The sequence below is a fragment of the Rhineura floridana genome, chromosome 4 (genome assembly GCF_030035675.1).
Source record: "Rhineura floridana isolate rRhiFlo1 chromosome 4, rRhiFlo1.hap2, whole genome shotgun sequence".
Classification (NCBI taxonomy): Eukaryota; Metazoa; Chordata; class Lepidosauria; order Squamata; family Rhineuridae; genus Rhineura; species Rhineura floridana.
Window position 1 is genome coordinate 85,177,965 of NC_084483.1, and position 16,054 is coordinate 85,194,018.

General features: G+C 42.4%; 1 protein-coding gene across 1 annotated transcript in view; it reads left to right on the plus strand.

The window, feature by feature from the left end:
- The first annotated feature begins 4,298 nt into the window (after positions 1-4,298).
- FOXO3 (forkhead box O3) overlaps positions 4,299-16,054 on the plus strand; it is a 144,762-nt gene continuing 133,006 nt past the window's right edge. Inside the window, exon 1 of the mRNA XM_061623540.1 lies at positions 4,299-6,282. Coding sequence (XP_061479524.1) covers positions 5,692-6,282 — 591 coding nt within the window. The 5' untranslated portion in view covers positions 4,299-5,691. The remainder of the gene's footprint in view (positions 6,283-16,054) is intronic.

The following is a 16,054-nucleotide window of genomic DNA, read 5'->3' on the forward strand; positions in this document are numbered from 1 at the left end:
AAATCCCACTGAATTCAAAAAGCATGCAAACAGGGGTGTAGTCATCCAGGGTCCCGGGGGGTCTTAGACCCTTTACTTTTTGGGAGCAGGGTCCCTATGTTTCCAGCATCCTACAAGCCAATCAGCATGAAAGGGTAATGTGTTGGTCATTAAGGGTCTTCTAATATGCTTCCTTGTCCTTTACTGCTGATTGGAGCCAATCAGAATGAAAGGAGGTAAGTCAACCACTGAGAAGACTCTTCTCAGTAGCTAACACATTTTCATTTCATGTTGATTAGCTCTTAGGGACATCTGTTGTTGTAGAAGAACACATTAACAAGGTCAGAGAAGTAGAAAAGTGCATTCAATACTGGCCAAGTTATTCTATAATATTAGGTTGTATAATCTTAGAAGGGGTGTGGCTGTGAGGAGGCGTAGCTGTAACTACCATGAAGGGACCCTGCACTTCTGAATTTGCCACTACGCTATTACATGCAAATGATCAAACCTGCGCTTCTCTCCTCCTCCTTCCTATCCCCTCCTTTTTGCCCTTCCCTCCCCATCACCTTCCCCTTCCAATCCCCTCCCCCTTTCTTCCCCCTCCTTTCCTCCTTCGCTCTTCTGTCCCCTCTCCCCTCCTCCTCTATGGTCAGTTTTACCTATTCTAAGCATGATTGCAAGGGAGTATATCCCATTGAACTCAATAAGCATGCAAATGATCAGACCTGCCCTCTTCCTCCCCTCCCTCTCCCGCCTGCTCCCACCCCCTACTTCCATTGAACTGAATGAACAGACCAGCCTTTCCCTTCCCCCTTCCCCTCCTCCCCCTCTGTCCTCCTCCTGCCTTCCTCCCCTCCCCTCTTCTTCCTCCTCCCCTGCCCACTCCAGCCCTCCCTCCCCCTCCTCCCCCCCATGGTCAGTTTTACATATGCTAAGCATGATTGCACAGGAGTAAATCCCACTGAACTCAATAAGCATGCAAATGATCAAACCTGCCCTCCTCCTTGCCTCCCCCTCCTACCTGCTCCCCTCTCCCTTGTCCCCTCTGCCCTTCCTCTGCCCCTCCCTCCCCCTCCCCTGCCCCTGCACTTCCTCCTCCCCCCCACCCCACATAGTCAGTTTCACCTATCCTAATCATGATTGCAAGGGAGTATATCCCATTGAACTCAATAAACATGCAAATGATCAATCCATTCTCAGCAAACTTGCACAGGATCCAATTTCTTACCTCCCGGTTTAAAAAGCAGAGAAATTCAATAATAGGCAAAAAAAAAAAAACCTTGTGGTTTAAGAATGTACCTATAGGCAACAGATACTTCTATCAAACTTTTAAAAGCAGGGAAATTGGGCAGTTATAGTGAATTCACCGGAGGAGCAGGAGACCTGACCTCCTCTCCAAGATATTGTACTGCCCTACATATTTGTCAAAATGCAAACACAATTTGGGTTGGTCTTTCATAGTCCAATCCAGTTCCTGTGTAGCTTGGAAGAATTTGGTAACGTGCCTCTGAACATATGGTGAGTGGTGGCAACACCTGCAATCAGCCCAAAGAATAGAAACAAGACATGCTGTGCTGATCTTGTTTTAGCAGGGAGGAAGCAACATTATTAAAACAGTTGATATAGTTCAGAAGGTCACTTTAAATATGTCTGATTTACTTTGCAATTTTAGTGACGTTTCCTATAGTAAATCATTTTCTTTTGCTTCTGTTTCTGTGAATATGTGAACTACAGCAGCACTTTGCAACACTAAAAAAAATGTCCAAAAACAATTGTGGAATAATGGCACTGACTGTTCTGCAGAATAGTTTCCAATGCACATGAGGAGTGTCTCAGTTTGCACAAGATAAAACAGTGGGAGGTGAAATATATTCTAGCAAAATTCTAGGTGTGCTCTATGTTTTTAAGTGAGCATGTCCACCTTTCCTTAAGTGGAGTGGTTTAATCATAGCAGGCTGAAAACGCATCTTGGGCAGGCCAAGTTTGTTTTTTCTGACAGCTAGAGTCATTGCTTAAGTAGCAACATATTGTAATCAGTTTGATTTGACATCAAACTGCAGTTTCAGATTCAACTGTTAATGCACCCGAAATAGAACATAACATCCAGTTTGAAACACAGAAGGCTGTCTTCACCATCATATGACATTGACCAATACAAAGGCTTTGAAATTAATGAAAATAAATTTGACACAGATTTCTAAGCTGAATAATGAGAGGGTGCATTCACTATAGCTGCCCAATTTTCCTGCTTTTTAAAGTTTGATAGAAATATCTATTGGCTATAGGTATGTTCTTAAACCGCAAGGGTTTGGGGCCTGTTAGTGAATCAGTACTATACAATGCAATAAAGCTTGATGAAATCAACTATATGGGTTTATAACTCTCTCTGCTTGCTTGGTCTCAATAGTGTTAGGAAGAGGAAATGTTCAGAAATCAACTGCTACCTCTGAATAATATGTTCAAGCCATGATGATCCCAATTAGATAATGAAATGCGAATATTCAACCCAGTGTATCGGAAGAAAGTCCTACTGTACTTAGTGAAAGACATTAATCTTTCAAGCAAGTGTGCATAGGAGTGCAGTCTTTGTTTAAACTGTTATTTGTCCACATTACTTTACTGCATCCCATTCTACCTGGATACCTGAATATTACATGTATGTAGTCCAAGATTTGGCAGTCCATGTCTTCAATTGCTGAAGTTTTGTAATCTAAAATAAATAGTGGTGAAAGGTTCTTCATGGAAGTTACTCAGTTCTGAAACTGGGCCAAAATACATGTTGCAACCTGATGTTGTTTACTTAAAGATCCCAATACAGAAAGGTCAAGCCCCAGCTCTTACTGTGTTATAGCCACTGAAAAGCCACAGTCAACATGCACATAAAAATAAGGCATTTTTACATCCCATCTATTTCAGTTGGAGTCAGTGTGGTGTAGTGGTTAAGGTGTTGGACTATGACCTCGGAGACCAGGTTTTGAATCCCCACATAGCCATGAAGCTCACTAGGTGACCCTGGGCCAGTCACTGCCTCTCAGCCTCATGAAAACCCTGTTAATAGGGTTGCCATAAGTCGGAATCAACCTGAAGGCAGTACATTTACATTTTTCTGAGCACATGTATAGCTCTTGCCCATTGAAATTAATAGTATATAAAAGTTATTTGAAGCTTATCTGTTTAGCCAACTATATTTATAGAAATGATGTCACAATGACTTTTCTGGTTATGTAATTCCTCACATACCCCACCCGCATGATCTTGTAATCACCTGGTACTGGCTGGCTGTGACTAAAATAACAGCACTGACCTGTGCATAATTACTTGGGAGTGAATCCTGTTGAATTTAATGGGATTTGCATAGGATTGGGGCACACATCAAATTTCTGTAAGAGGTACAGAAGTACAGAATGGATTCTGCATCAGCATTTGCTAAGCAGGAACAATGAATTAGATTTTTCTTTAAAATGTAAACTTTTTTACCAGAGTTTATTTATCTGTTTATTCATGAATTATCACATTACTTTCCCCAAAGAAAGTGGAAATGGGAAAGGCATATCTAAACATGTCTAAACTTCCCTCAATTAAAAAGTGTGAAAATTAAAAGATGTTTCTATCAGCTAAACTTGACAGTCTTTTTCATTCTTAAACATAAGCCTTAATAGAATGTACTGCCAGAAGAATTGTCTCAGTGGCATAGTTGCAGGAAACTCCAAGAGCATTACAGCAAACTCCAAAAGTGATTGTTTTGTAAAAGAAAAGGTATTTCCAACCCACCCACGTGTTTTGCAATAAAACAACAGCATACTGCAAGCATTGTCCCAAACGTTCTGGTGCAAGAAAAAGTGGCCAGCTTGTGCCAGAATTTCTGTGTGGTCTAAGCTCTGTTTTATAGGTAAGGGGTTAGAGCGGAAAGGAAAGATTACTGAACTGAGGGCAAAGGCAGGAAATAAAAGGAGAAAAAGTATAGTTGTCCCATTTTAAAATTACTATGATAATGCATATTGTAACATAGCCCAGAAATGTTTGTATGCTTTTATTAATGTATTTCTTCTTTAAATTCCTGCTTCTCTCCGTATTATTATATTTGTTCAGCCAATTTTTAATTGTGATACATTTTCGAGGGCGCAGGGTTAAAGCCAGGCTATAAAAAGCGCCTGTTGGCTGCTAGCAGAGACAGATTCCCTCAGATAACAGGGTTTGCTGTGGTATCAGCAGCTGAAGCGCTCGTCCCTTAGCGGGCTATTTAGCCCTTCCCATTTTGTGGGCGGTGATCAGCCTGCTACGGAGTTAGGTTGAGGCTCCCTGCGTGTGTCTATAACTTTGTGTTGCCGCTGCTGGTTGTTAAGAGAAGGAATGTGGAAGTCAGCAGAGCGGCGGGTGACAGGCTGCTCGAGCGAACTGCAGCGGCAGTGTTTGTTCCTGGCAGCAGAAGCAGATCCTTCGCCTATTGCTTTCTCTTCTTCGCAGAGGGATCGGTCGCGTTGATGTGTTGCTTTTTTAAAAACTGCTTTTCTTACCTAAAGTGAAAGGAGCTGAGACGACTCCTGTAGCGAGAACCATGCTGCAGCAGCGGCGGCACTGCGTTTTCCTCCGGTGAATGTCGATCTGGATTTTCTTCCGTTCGAGCTGATCGTCGTTCTCATTACTACTGGAAGCTGCCGCTTGTTCATTCCTTTCTTCCACTGCGTGACCTCTCGCGCTCTCTTTTTGCCAGTGCTTGTTTAAATGACTTCTCTGCAAGGGGAGAAACTGTCAAGATGGCAGCAGCAGCCGGAGCGAGGAGGTTATGAATGTGGTGGTGTTGATGCTGGAACAAATACCTTGGCAGCCCCGTGGAGGACTTCTGGTTTCTGGACCTGTTGGAAGATCGCCGATTTGACTTGTTTGGCCCCTGAGCGGCTTCCTTTCTCTCTCCCACGTTGCAGAAGAGGATTTTAAAAAACACAACAGAGCCAGGGTTTTCCTCTGTTGTTTAGAAACATTTGCTTTTTCTTTGCACCCATTTTTCTTGTTTTGTATTGCTTTTCCTTCTTGGGGGGGAAGGGGAATGCCCTCCTTGAATGTAGCAGACGCGGCCGAAGGCGTTTTAAGACTTCAGTTCTCCAGTTAAGGTCTCTTGGTCAGCGGGAGAGAGACTCCTAAAACCGAAAAGACGGCGCCCGCCAAAGCAACAAGCAAGAGACTCGTGGCTTTAAAAAATAATATATATATATTTTTAGGTGTGTGGAGAAGGGGAGGGGGAAGAGAGTGCCCGCGGGAAGTGGTCTCTTTAATGGATACAGTGCGATGCTATTGGAGCAATCCTGCACGGGGTGAAAGATAAACAAACACACGGGCGCGCCGCCACGGCGATTTGCTTCCAACTCTCCCAGGTTTGGGTTTTTTTCTTCTTCTTCCAAAATCGATCATACCCAGGATCTAGAGGAAGGAAGCGCACCTGGAACCAGGTGACCACTCGATTGTTTATCTGTCTCCTTGCGATTTTGTTATTATTATTGTGGGGGTGGGAGAGAAGGAGAGGTGACGGGATAAGAAGGAAGCGGCCGGACCTTTAATGGAGAGTGGCATGTTTGTACAACCTCGCTGATCGCTAATACTAGGAGGCGCAAAAGGGGGAGGAGGGACCGAGGTGTGGATCGGGCTCCTCTTGCCTGATATCCCCACTAGCGGCGTATAGGAAGGAAGAACAGCATCAAGAGTGGGGGAGAGGCCAAGATGGCAGAGGCGTCTCCCCCCGCCCCCTTGTCCCCCGTGGACGTGGAACTGGATCCCGAATTTGAGCCCCAGAGCCGCCCTCGCTCCTGTACGTGGCCCCTGCAGAGGCCTGAGCTGCAGGCGAGCCCGGCCAAGCCTGCAGGGGAAGCAGCTGCCGACGCCGCCTCCATGATCCCGGAGGAGGACGACGACGTTGACGACGAGGAGCAAGGGGGCAGTTCGGCCATGACCGTCGGCGACGCCGTCCCCGGTGGAGGTGGCGAGTCGCTGACCCCAGAGGACACGGCCCGCCTGTTGGCTCCTTTCTCCGGGCTCTCCGGTGAGGGATCTGGTCAGGGCGGCAGTGCGCTGAGCGGTGGGCAGCAGCCGCCGCCGCAGCAACAAGGGGCGACAGGAACGGCGGCGGCGCCGAGGAAATGCTCGTCCCGGAGAAACGCGTGGGGCAACTTATCCTACGCGGACTTGATCACTCGCGCCATCGAGAGCTCCCCGGAGAAGCGCCTCACCCTGTCCCAGATCTACGAGTGGATGGTGCGCTGCGTGCCCTACTTCAAGGATAAGGGCGACAGCAACAGCTCGGCCGGCTGGAAGGTAAGCGCGGGGAGGAATGTGGGTGATCGGGGGCTGCGCGGGAGGCTCCTGGGTGGCTTTAGGTGTCCGAACGTAATGGATTAGAGACGTGGATTCTCCTGTATGGGTAACACTGTTCAGTCTCGCCTTCCCTTTAACTTTTCCTGTAAGTGCTTAGAATGGATTTGAAGACCCCTACCCATCTTCCCATCCCACCCAGTTGCAGGATATACACAGCGCACTTAATAGGTATGACCTTCCGTGTTAATTAGTGTAGACTAACGATCACTCTCGCTCTGTTGCTAGATAACAAGCGCCTGTACTGAACCTTTCATCAGAACGCATTGAAAGGGCGGGAAAATTCTCCCTGTCCCTCTCCCTCTCCCTCTCCCTCTCTCTCTCTCTCTTAAAAACAAAAAGAAGCTATCCTGTTTTGATTGTGGAAAAAGCAATTCATGAGTGTTAAGGGGGGAAAAAATTGTTCAGTCATACAAATAAAATATTTAACTCCTTTTGATCCAAGGGTATTGAGGAAAACAAAGTTATCAGGCACACTCTTGAACCAGTTTTTCATAGTCCAAATCAGGATGGTTAAACAAAGAGCTGTTAACCCACGCTCATCCACCCATACACTTAACCTACATAATCAACCCGCAGTTTTAGATTATAGTGTGTCTCTGTAAGAATCTGAAGGAGATGCTCATGTGAGAAAGGTGACTATGTGCCTAAGCCTTGGAACATGTCCTTTTAGCACTTTATTTCATGCGGTGTGCTACATCCTGGCAGGCCCGCTGCTGCCAGAGGTTTTGGCCTGGTTGGCCCCATCCACAGGGTGTCATGGGGCAATTGTAGGACAAGTATGGACTCTGTGTTCTATATAACCAGTTCTTTGCTGTCCAGCTGGAGGTGCCCTGAGGAAGTGCCTGTGTTTCCCATTGCATTTGGTGTGGTCTACATCACCCCCATCCCCAGTTGCTGTGTGGACATGCCCAGAGGCTACATTCTTACAAGGATTAAAACTGAAGGAAGGATATCAGATTGAGTCCATTTCACTTTGCATGGTTCTCCAGCTGAAGATTAACCATATTTGCTGGTGAAGGAGGGAGGGCATGGGTTTTGGTGGGGGGATAAGAGAATGTAAAGGTTCTTAAAAAGCATAAATGTAACTCCCTCTCTCCTTTATTTTGCCTGATTTAGGCTCTGGCCGCAGCACCTGCTGCTCCCTAACCTAGATGGGTATTTTCTGAGTTGAACATGACTTGTGGTCCCTTCCTGTGTTAACAAAGCAGGAAACTTCTGACTTGACAGTATGTCAGTGGCTTGCCTGTTTACCTGGTGGTATGGTGTGTTTGTGCCTTTTGCTAGGCATAATCAATTTTCTGGTAGCCAAGGCATGTGACTAAACCAAAACTGTGGAATAACCTATTGAATCAGTACCCTTTGGCAGACAGGGAAGCAAAACTATCCCATGTTTAAATCTGTGAGGGAGACTGCCCTTTGTTTGATGGGATTATATGTACACAATCAATCTCAGAACCTACTGATATAAGGAATTTAAAAATAAGTAAGGGCTTCACCTGCTTTGATGTTTCTCAATATTTGTGACTTTATATAACACTATCTTAGTACTTTATTTGACATTTGAAATTCATCTGTTGAGCAAAAAAGAGCAATGTAAATAAGTGGATCTAGAGAGTTGCAAAAGGACAATATATATAAAAATGAAGCCTCAGGAACTAAATATTTAACAGTTATAAAAAGCAGTATCTATTAGAGCCGCTCTTTTACATTATGTAGCCATGCAGGTGATGGCGTTATGTACACTGGTTGCAATGAGAAAAATCTTCCCCTACAACCTTTTAAATAACTCTGTATGGTAAGTTGAACTAGGAATTCTAATTCTGTAAATAACAACTCCCTTTGCTACTTGCATGCAATTTTTTATTGCTGGTGATATTTTTAACACATAAATGGGATGTGGAACACTGGCACATTTTGAAATGCTTCCATCTGCTGCTGTTACAAATATAAGCTATTCTACTTAGGGTATGCTTCTTAGAGATAGTTGCTTAGACCAGACAAAGTTTCATAACAGACAGAAAGGCCCATAGCTGAGTGGCAGAGTCCATGCTTTGCATGCAGAAAGTCCTAGTCTCAGTCTCTGGCATCTCTAAGTAGGGCTCAGAAAGACTCCTGTCCAAATCCCTGAGGAGTCCCGGCCAGTCATTGTACACAATACTGAGCTAGATGGACTAATGGTCTACTTTGGTATAAGGCAGTTTTCCATAAGCAGCAGCCACCGCAGCCACCATCAATGCATGGGAAGCAGGAGATGGGAATTAGAGCCCCCCCCCCCCGGGAATTGCTTTGCATTCAACAGGTCCCAGGTTCAGTCCTGGTGTCTTCAAGCAGGATTGGGTCTAAAGCCCTGGAGAGCTGATGCCAATCTGTGCAGACAATCTAGGTTGTTTAAGGCAGCTTTCTATCCTGCAAATCAGTAGAATTCTGATCCTGCGCACAGTGCTTTGGAAGCAAATGCCAATGAACTCTGTGGGTGATACCTGACTAATTAACTTGTCTGTTGATTTCAGTGGGTCTGCCATGAGTATGACCAACATTGGGTATCACCCTGTGGCTTTATCTGTTTACTTGGGAGTAAGCCTCACTTAAGATGGGGAATATGCTTAGGATCAGGCTCTTAGGAAGCTGAAGATCAGTTGAAGTTTATATGTATTGGGACCCTGACATCACATTTCTAAAACTAAAGCTGCTTTGGAGGAGGTATACATATGGTGCCTTGTGGGAAGAAAAGGAGCTTGTGGGCAATTTCTTAAACAGTTGTGTGCCACTTCTCTGCTCAAAATTGCAACTTCCCAAAGGAGAAAAAAGGGTATTGTTGCAATTATTTGGGTATACCATATAGTTATCCCCTTAGTAGGGTATGTCTGCATGCAGTTATTTTAAGAATTGGGTGCGCTCATCTAGTGCATCTTACTCCCCTTCCCCCAAACCACATCACAGTTGCACACAGATCAAATTATTCCTATGCTTAGGCTGTGTTAGGAAGGAGAAATCTGCACAGAGGAGGGATTGATGCTGCACAGTGGTAAAGAAAACTGCACTAGGACTGGAGACCCAGGTTCAAATCACCACTCAAAATTAAGCTCACTGGGCCAGACACTCTCTTTTGGCCTAACCTACCTCATAGGTTTGTTGGGAGGATAAAATGGGCTGAGGGATTAACACAGAGGTTCAAAAAGTTACTTTTTTTGAACTACGACTCCCATCAGCCCAATCCAGTGGCCATGCTGGCTGGGGCTGATGGGAGTTGTAGTTTAAAAAAAGTAACTTTTCCAAGCTCTGGAGAACCATGTATGTCGCTTTGAGTTTCTTGGAGGAAGGGTGGAATAAAAATGTACTGACATTTTGGCCTTCCGCCTTCATGCCACCCATGGTTGATTGCCATGGGGAAAACATAAAGAACTGTCCTGCTGTATCAAACCAAAGGCTTATCTAGTCCTGCATCCTGTTCTCACAGGGGCCAACCAGATGCCTCTAGAAAGCCAAGTCACAGGACAGAAGCACAGTAGCCTTCTCCCTATTATTGATTCCAAGCAGCTGGCATTTAGAGGCATACTGCCTATGATCCTGGATGTGATATAGCCATCATGACTAATAGTCATTGATAGTCTTATCCTCTGTGAATTTGTCCAATTCCCCTTTTTGAGCCACCCAAGTTGGTGGCTATCATTACATCTTGTGGAAATGATTTCTGTAGTGTAACTGTGTGCTGTGTGAAGAAGTATTTTCCGTTTTCTGTCCTGAATTGCCCAATGTTCAGCTTCATTGGATAACCTTGAGTTCCATCCCACTTCTCTCTATTCACTTGTATCCTTGTAAACCCCTTTGATCTCCTTGGAAAGAGGGAGGGTGGGATAAACATGTAATACATGAATAAAAATTGCTCTGTGAAAACCCATATCTCTATGTACCTTCTCAATTCATGCCTAAGCATTTATTTTGTGTGAACAAAGTGCTAAGCCAAGAAAATAGGAAATGACAGTTTACACTGGATTACCAATCTTTTTTCTTCTAGAGAGTAGCAGATGGTATGACAGAGGCATATTCTTGCCTGTGGTGTGTGTACACCTCTATTGTCTTTGTTCACAGGTTTTGCAAGGTTTTGTAGAGCTTCAAGAGCCAGCAAAACCTGTTTGACCAGAGTTGTTGGTAGGACAAAGGAAATGGACGTGTACACTACACAAGCTATGATGCCTTTGTCATACCACCTTAAACTTTCTTTTAAAACATTAAGGTCTGTTTCCAGCCAGTGGCACATAAAGAAAACCAGAACCGTTTCACATTGTACCAGATTCCTATATGGCAGGCGGTCCCACACAAATGTTTTTACTACAAAGTTAATAATGTACATCTTATGTGTAAAACCAAACTCACACACGGCTTTCATTGCATAAGTACATGTAACTAAACTGCCACGGTCATTGGTACCATTGCATGTGACACATCTGAAGGTAGGATGAAAGTTGTTTCCTTCATGAACGTGCCTTCTGAGTGAGAATTTTGTATTTTATGGTGAAGAAGACCAGCAAGCAAATTTTCTTTCATGTTTAATCTGTGTCTTTAGGATGACTGAATTTTCACATATGAGAATATCTTTAAAATTGGTATGTCATAAATATGGAAAGAAGGTATTAATACAACATAATGTTCACTACTATAGATCATATTTATAATCCCTTTCAGTGGTCAAGGATAAATGTCCTGATTTTTGGCATTTACTGGAATTTTTCCTACTGTACATCACTTGCCTGATGCAGATCCTGTGTACAAAGATTTCATACAGCTGAGAGGCATGAATGGGTCCATCCATTCAGAATTTACAATAGAAACTCTTTTTCGCCTTCAGTATCTTCATTTGATGGGAATCAAAGAGAATGTCGACTACACAGTGGAAACAATATTTTTGGAAGTTTGTTGGACACCACAAGGTTTCTATTAGTAACTTACTCATGTGTCCCAACTCCTCAGTAGGAAGCACCACTAGAAATTTAAGTGCAAATGAACTCTTTCCATCTTCCTGAGTTGAGAATGGAAGGATCACATAATCTGGTACCTTGCTTTGATTTTGGGAAAATGTGAAAAAGAAGAAGAACCAGCAGCTCAAAACATTGAGTGGGTATGTCATAAAACACGTCTGTGCATTTTTCTGCATCATGATAGCTGCTTTATGTAGTGCATTTCTGTTAGTTACCATAAGTGCGCCATAAGGGTTTTTCAATTTGGGATGTCAATTATTCCTTTTCATACTGAACCTGGGTAATTTGTAAAGTGTCAGTTGCAGATGTAGCTGCTTGGAGACCTCTCAGGCAACAAAACCAACCTTTTAGTTGCTACCTTTATGAAAACATCAAATGGACTACAGAGAATTAGTTAGAAAAAACATGTAGCAACATACAGGGCTGAACTGAATTTATCGGCAAAATACCAGTTGATATAGACCATATGAGAGCCATAGTGGTTAAGGTGCTGACTTACGACCTGGGAATCCCCACACAGCCATGAAGCTCACTGGGTGACCTTGGGCCAGTCACTGCCTCTCAGCCTCAGAGGGAGGCAATGGTAAACCTTCTCTGAATACCACTTACCATGAAAACCCAATTCATAGGGTCGCCATAAGTTGGAATCAACTTGAAGTCAGTCCATTTCCATTCCACAGGCCATACAGTAAAGTTCTTACATTAATTAGATTGCTTAGTATTTCCCAACCTTTTTTATTTTTGTTGTTGCTGGACTACAGTTCCCATAATTCTTGACCATTGGCCATGCTGGCTGGGGCTGATGGGAGTTGTAGTCCAGCAACAGAAAAAATAAAAAGAGGTTGGGAAACACTATGAAACATTTCTGACCATTTATAATTTTAATTCAATATTGATTTCACTTATGACCAGCCTTAACTGTTGCCTTCAACTAATTAAAATGTTAAAAACTTGGATCCCTGGATCAGCTGGATACTTAGTGATATAAGTTAGTTCAGCAATTTTGTAGTAACTTCTAACATGACCTTACTGGAAGAGGAAATCAAATGAGATCTGTAAAATCTTGTTTACTTTAAGAAACTTGGGCCACCTAAAATGGACCCTAGTCTATTTTATCAATCAGGCATTTTCTCATTAATAGAAATGACTATGGACTCTACATGGACAAAGTACTGGAAAACATTCTTTTTTTTGAAAAATTTATTTCATTTATATCCTGCCTTCCATCTGTCATAGACTCCAAAGTTGTGTAGACGTAGTTCTGTTGGTTGCACATTCAGGCACTGACCAGATTCAAACCTGCTTAGCTTTAGCAAGGTGATCACCTTATGGACCTTGCTTCAGAGAAATCTGAGTAGTTCTGCTGGTTTCTGTAAAACAATAGAGAAGCAAGTATTTATTTAGACTTACGTCTCCACGGCTCAGAGCTGATTCCACAAATACTATGGCTAGGCCAAAGGAAAGGGAGAAAAAAAACTATAGCTAGGCTTTTACTACATTCTGTACTCTTTACTTTGACTTTTTTTTTAAAGCTATCCAATCATTCATTGGAGTGAGAACTTTGATGTACTATTTCAGAAGTGTACTTCTGTATTTTGAAAATGACACATCATTGATTTGGACCACTATTTTACTTGGATTGTATGAGATGGTAGTGTTAAACAGGAGAGCATTCTGAGGAATTTTCAGATGATACAACTCTCATGTGGCAGTTTGAATGAATATGAATTTATTGGCCAGTCCATGCCTAAACCTACAGTGCATAAGGCTACTTGCAAATCAGCTGTTGAAAAACATGGCATTGCCACATCTCCTTTTTGACCTGTATACGGTTATTGTATTAATACTAACCACTTACAAATGTATATGTAACAAAGCTTTATAGTAATTAGTAGTGGTAGCTGTAATTAGTGGAGTGTAAGAGAGGGTGATGTCATGCAAATCAGGGAAACAGCAACATGTAACCCTAGTGCTTTTTAATTGTGCATATATATCTTATATTAACTTTGTGACCCATTTCAAAAGTTACATCCTTCAAGCTTCTACTATGTGGAACAGCAGTAATAATAATAATAATAATAATAATAATAAATTACTACTGCTGCTACTTCTTACCCTTTATACCATCCAATCAACTGAGGCATCTGGGTGCTTTACAAAAAACAAAAGTCTGTAAAATACAATCATAAAGTAAGCAAAACTGCCTGACTCCTCATGTTACATCTTGATCACTGAGATCTTCTGATGGGACGCTTTTGGTGGTTGCCCACGCTCCTGAGGTTTGGTTGGCCTCTACCAGGAAGTGAGCCTTTAGTGTGGCAGGTGCTGCCCTGTGGAACTTCCTACCAATAGAGGTCTGGCAGGAACCATCTCTCCTTTCTTTCAGGCTTCTCTTGAAAACTGAACTTTTTAGATAGGTCTTTGTAACATGTATTTCTTTCTAGGCAATGCAGTATGTATTGATGCTTTTATTGTTGTTTTTATTGTGTCTTGTATGTTTTAAGCTGCTTTGATGTACTTCTGTGAAAAGTGTGGTGTATAAATATTTTAATAAATAAATAAAAACAGTATCAATATAATACCTATACCATCTACATATAATCAGAAAAAACAGCACAGCAACATAAACACAATATAAAAAACAATATAAAAGCCAGCCTAAAAACCATAAATGGGATTTTTTAAAAAAAGTGCTAGAGACTTGAAATGCACTGAGAATTCAGACTGGAAGGGCTGGGAGAATGGCACTGAGAACATCATAATGTAAGTAAGCCTCTCTTGGGAGGGCATTCTAAAGCCAGGGCACCAAGATCTCTGCCTAGTGGGCACCCACCTCATCTGATTAGGTGTGCAAAATGAGAGAGGTCATTATGTGAAAAACATTTGTGCCATTGTTCCACATTCCTGGTTGGCTCAGTCATGTGACTCTTCATGTTCCTCTTACAAATAGTAGGGTTCCTGTGAGGAGTTACTATCATGACATAAGTTTTTGCTGGCTTCTATAATGAAGTGCATTAGCAACCAGTATCAATATTGATGGTATACATTTAGAGATAATAGGTCTAGAGTTATCACTGTTGCTGTTTACGCCTCTAGTAATATAGTAGTAGCCACAGGAAGAAATACCTTTGGTGCTTATTATTGTGCAAATAGTGCACGGCCATGTATATGGGACCAGAAAACGTGTACATGTCTACAGGCTTTGTTTATGAAAAACATAGTACCTCTCTATATTCTGCAGCTAATATGTAAGTGTAAAGAAATAAAATAAGAATACATTAAACCAAGATAAAATGATGATGTTGGCTTTTGGCACATACATTATTTATTTTATTTATTGTTTGATTTATATCCCGCCCTTCCTCCCAGTAGGAGCCGAGGGCGGCATAATAATAAAATGCATAATTTTATTATATATAATAATAAAATATTATTTAAAATATTATTTAAACATATTGCTACATGCATAATAAAAAAACCAGTTGCATATGTGATTCCTGGAAGAACATGATGCAGCACATTTCACATATATAATAGAATTACAGACATGGAAAAGAATGGGAGCATCTTCAGTAGTTGATGATCTGTGCAAGTACAAAGTACAGAAACTATGAGCAGGTGGCATCTGTATTTTTGAATATCCATATTTTCCCTGTTCATTTTCTAGTCCTCCCACCAAGCTCAGAAAAATCCCCTTTTTTAAACACAGTGGAACAGTTGCTTAATTTTCCCAGTTGTAGATTACCCGTTGTCAATATTGTAATGCCAAATTTATAGCCACATCCTCTTTTAAGCCACATCCCACTTTCTTAGATTATAGAATAATGTGGCCAGGCTTGAATACTGCTTTCTGCTTCTCTGTCTTTATCACAAGTTGACTGCCCTTTCTCACTGTTAGAGATACTGCTTGAATGACTGAATTCAGTATCTGCTTGTTTATCTTCTGTTACTGCCAAATTGCTTTATGATGTAGATGGGATTCAATCATCAGGATTTGCTGTCTGTTCTTCTGCAGTCACAGAATTCTCACTTTCCACAACTTCACATTTTGAAGCAGGAACTAATAGGAACTCATTTAACTCTTGATTGGTGCCAATCAGCAGGAAATGACAAAGAAGCAAGTTGGAAGATTCTTCTCAGTGGATAACACATTTCCCCTTTCATGCTGATTGGTTTATAAGATGCTGGAGACCTAGGATCCCTGCTAGGACCTGGTTCCCAAAAAAGTAGGAGGTCTAAGACCCTGGATGACTACACCCCTGCCCATTGTGCAGCTGTTCTGTAAGTTCAGGGACAGTTATGGCCTGCATAGATTATGATAGAGGTAGGAAACCTGCAATCCTCCAGATGTTGCTAGACACCAGCTCCCATCAACCCAGCTAGCATGACCAATGGGCAGGGTTGGTGAGAACTGCAGTCCAACAATATCTATTAGGCCACAGATTCCCCAGCCCTGGAATACAGTATAGCGTTTTCCTTCCCTGTACTCTGTGTCTTCACTTTAGGCATCAACTCCCTTTCCAAATTACATTTCCTTTCTATCTGTTTATGTTCTCATTCTAAATTGCAACAGGGAATGGGGTGATCTAACCCTTTGGCACTCACTCCATGGTCCTAATGAAAATTGCCCCCATCAGTATTTGAGATTGAGGAAAGAGAAACTGCCCACTTGGCTACAGAATGTTATTTGGATTTCAGAAGTCTGGAGGCAAAGTTGCTATTCCACTTGCAGAACA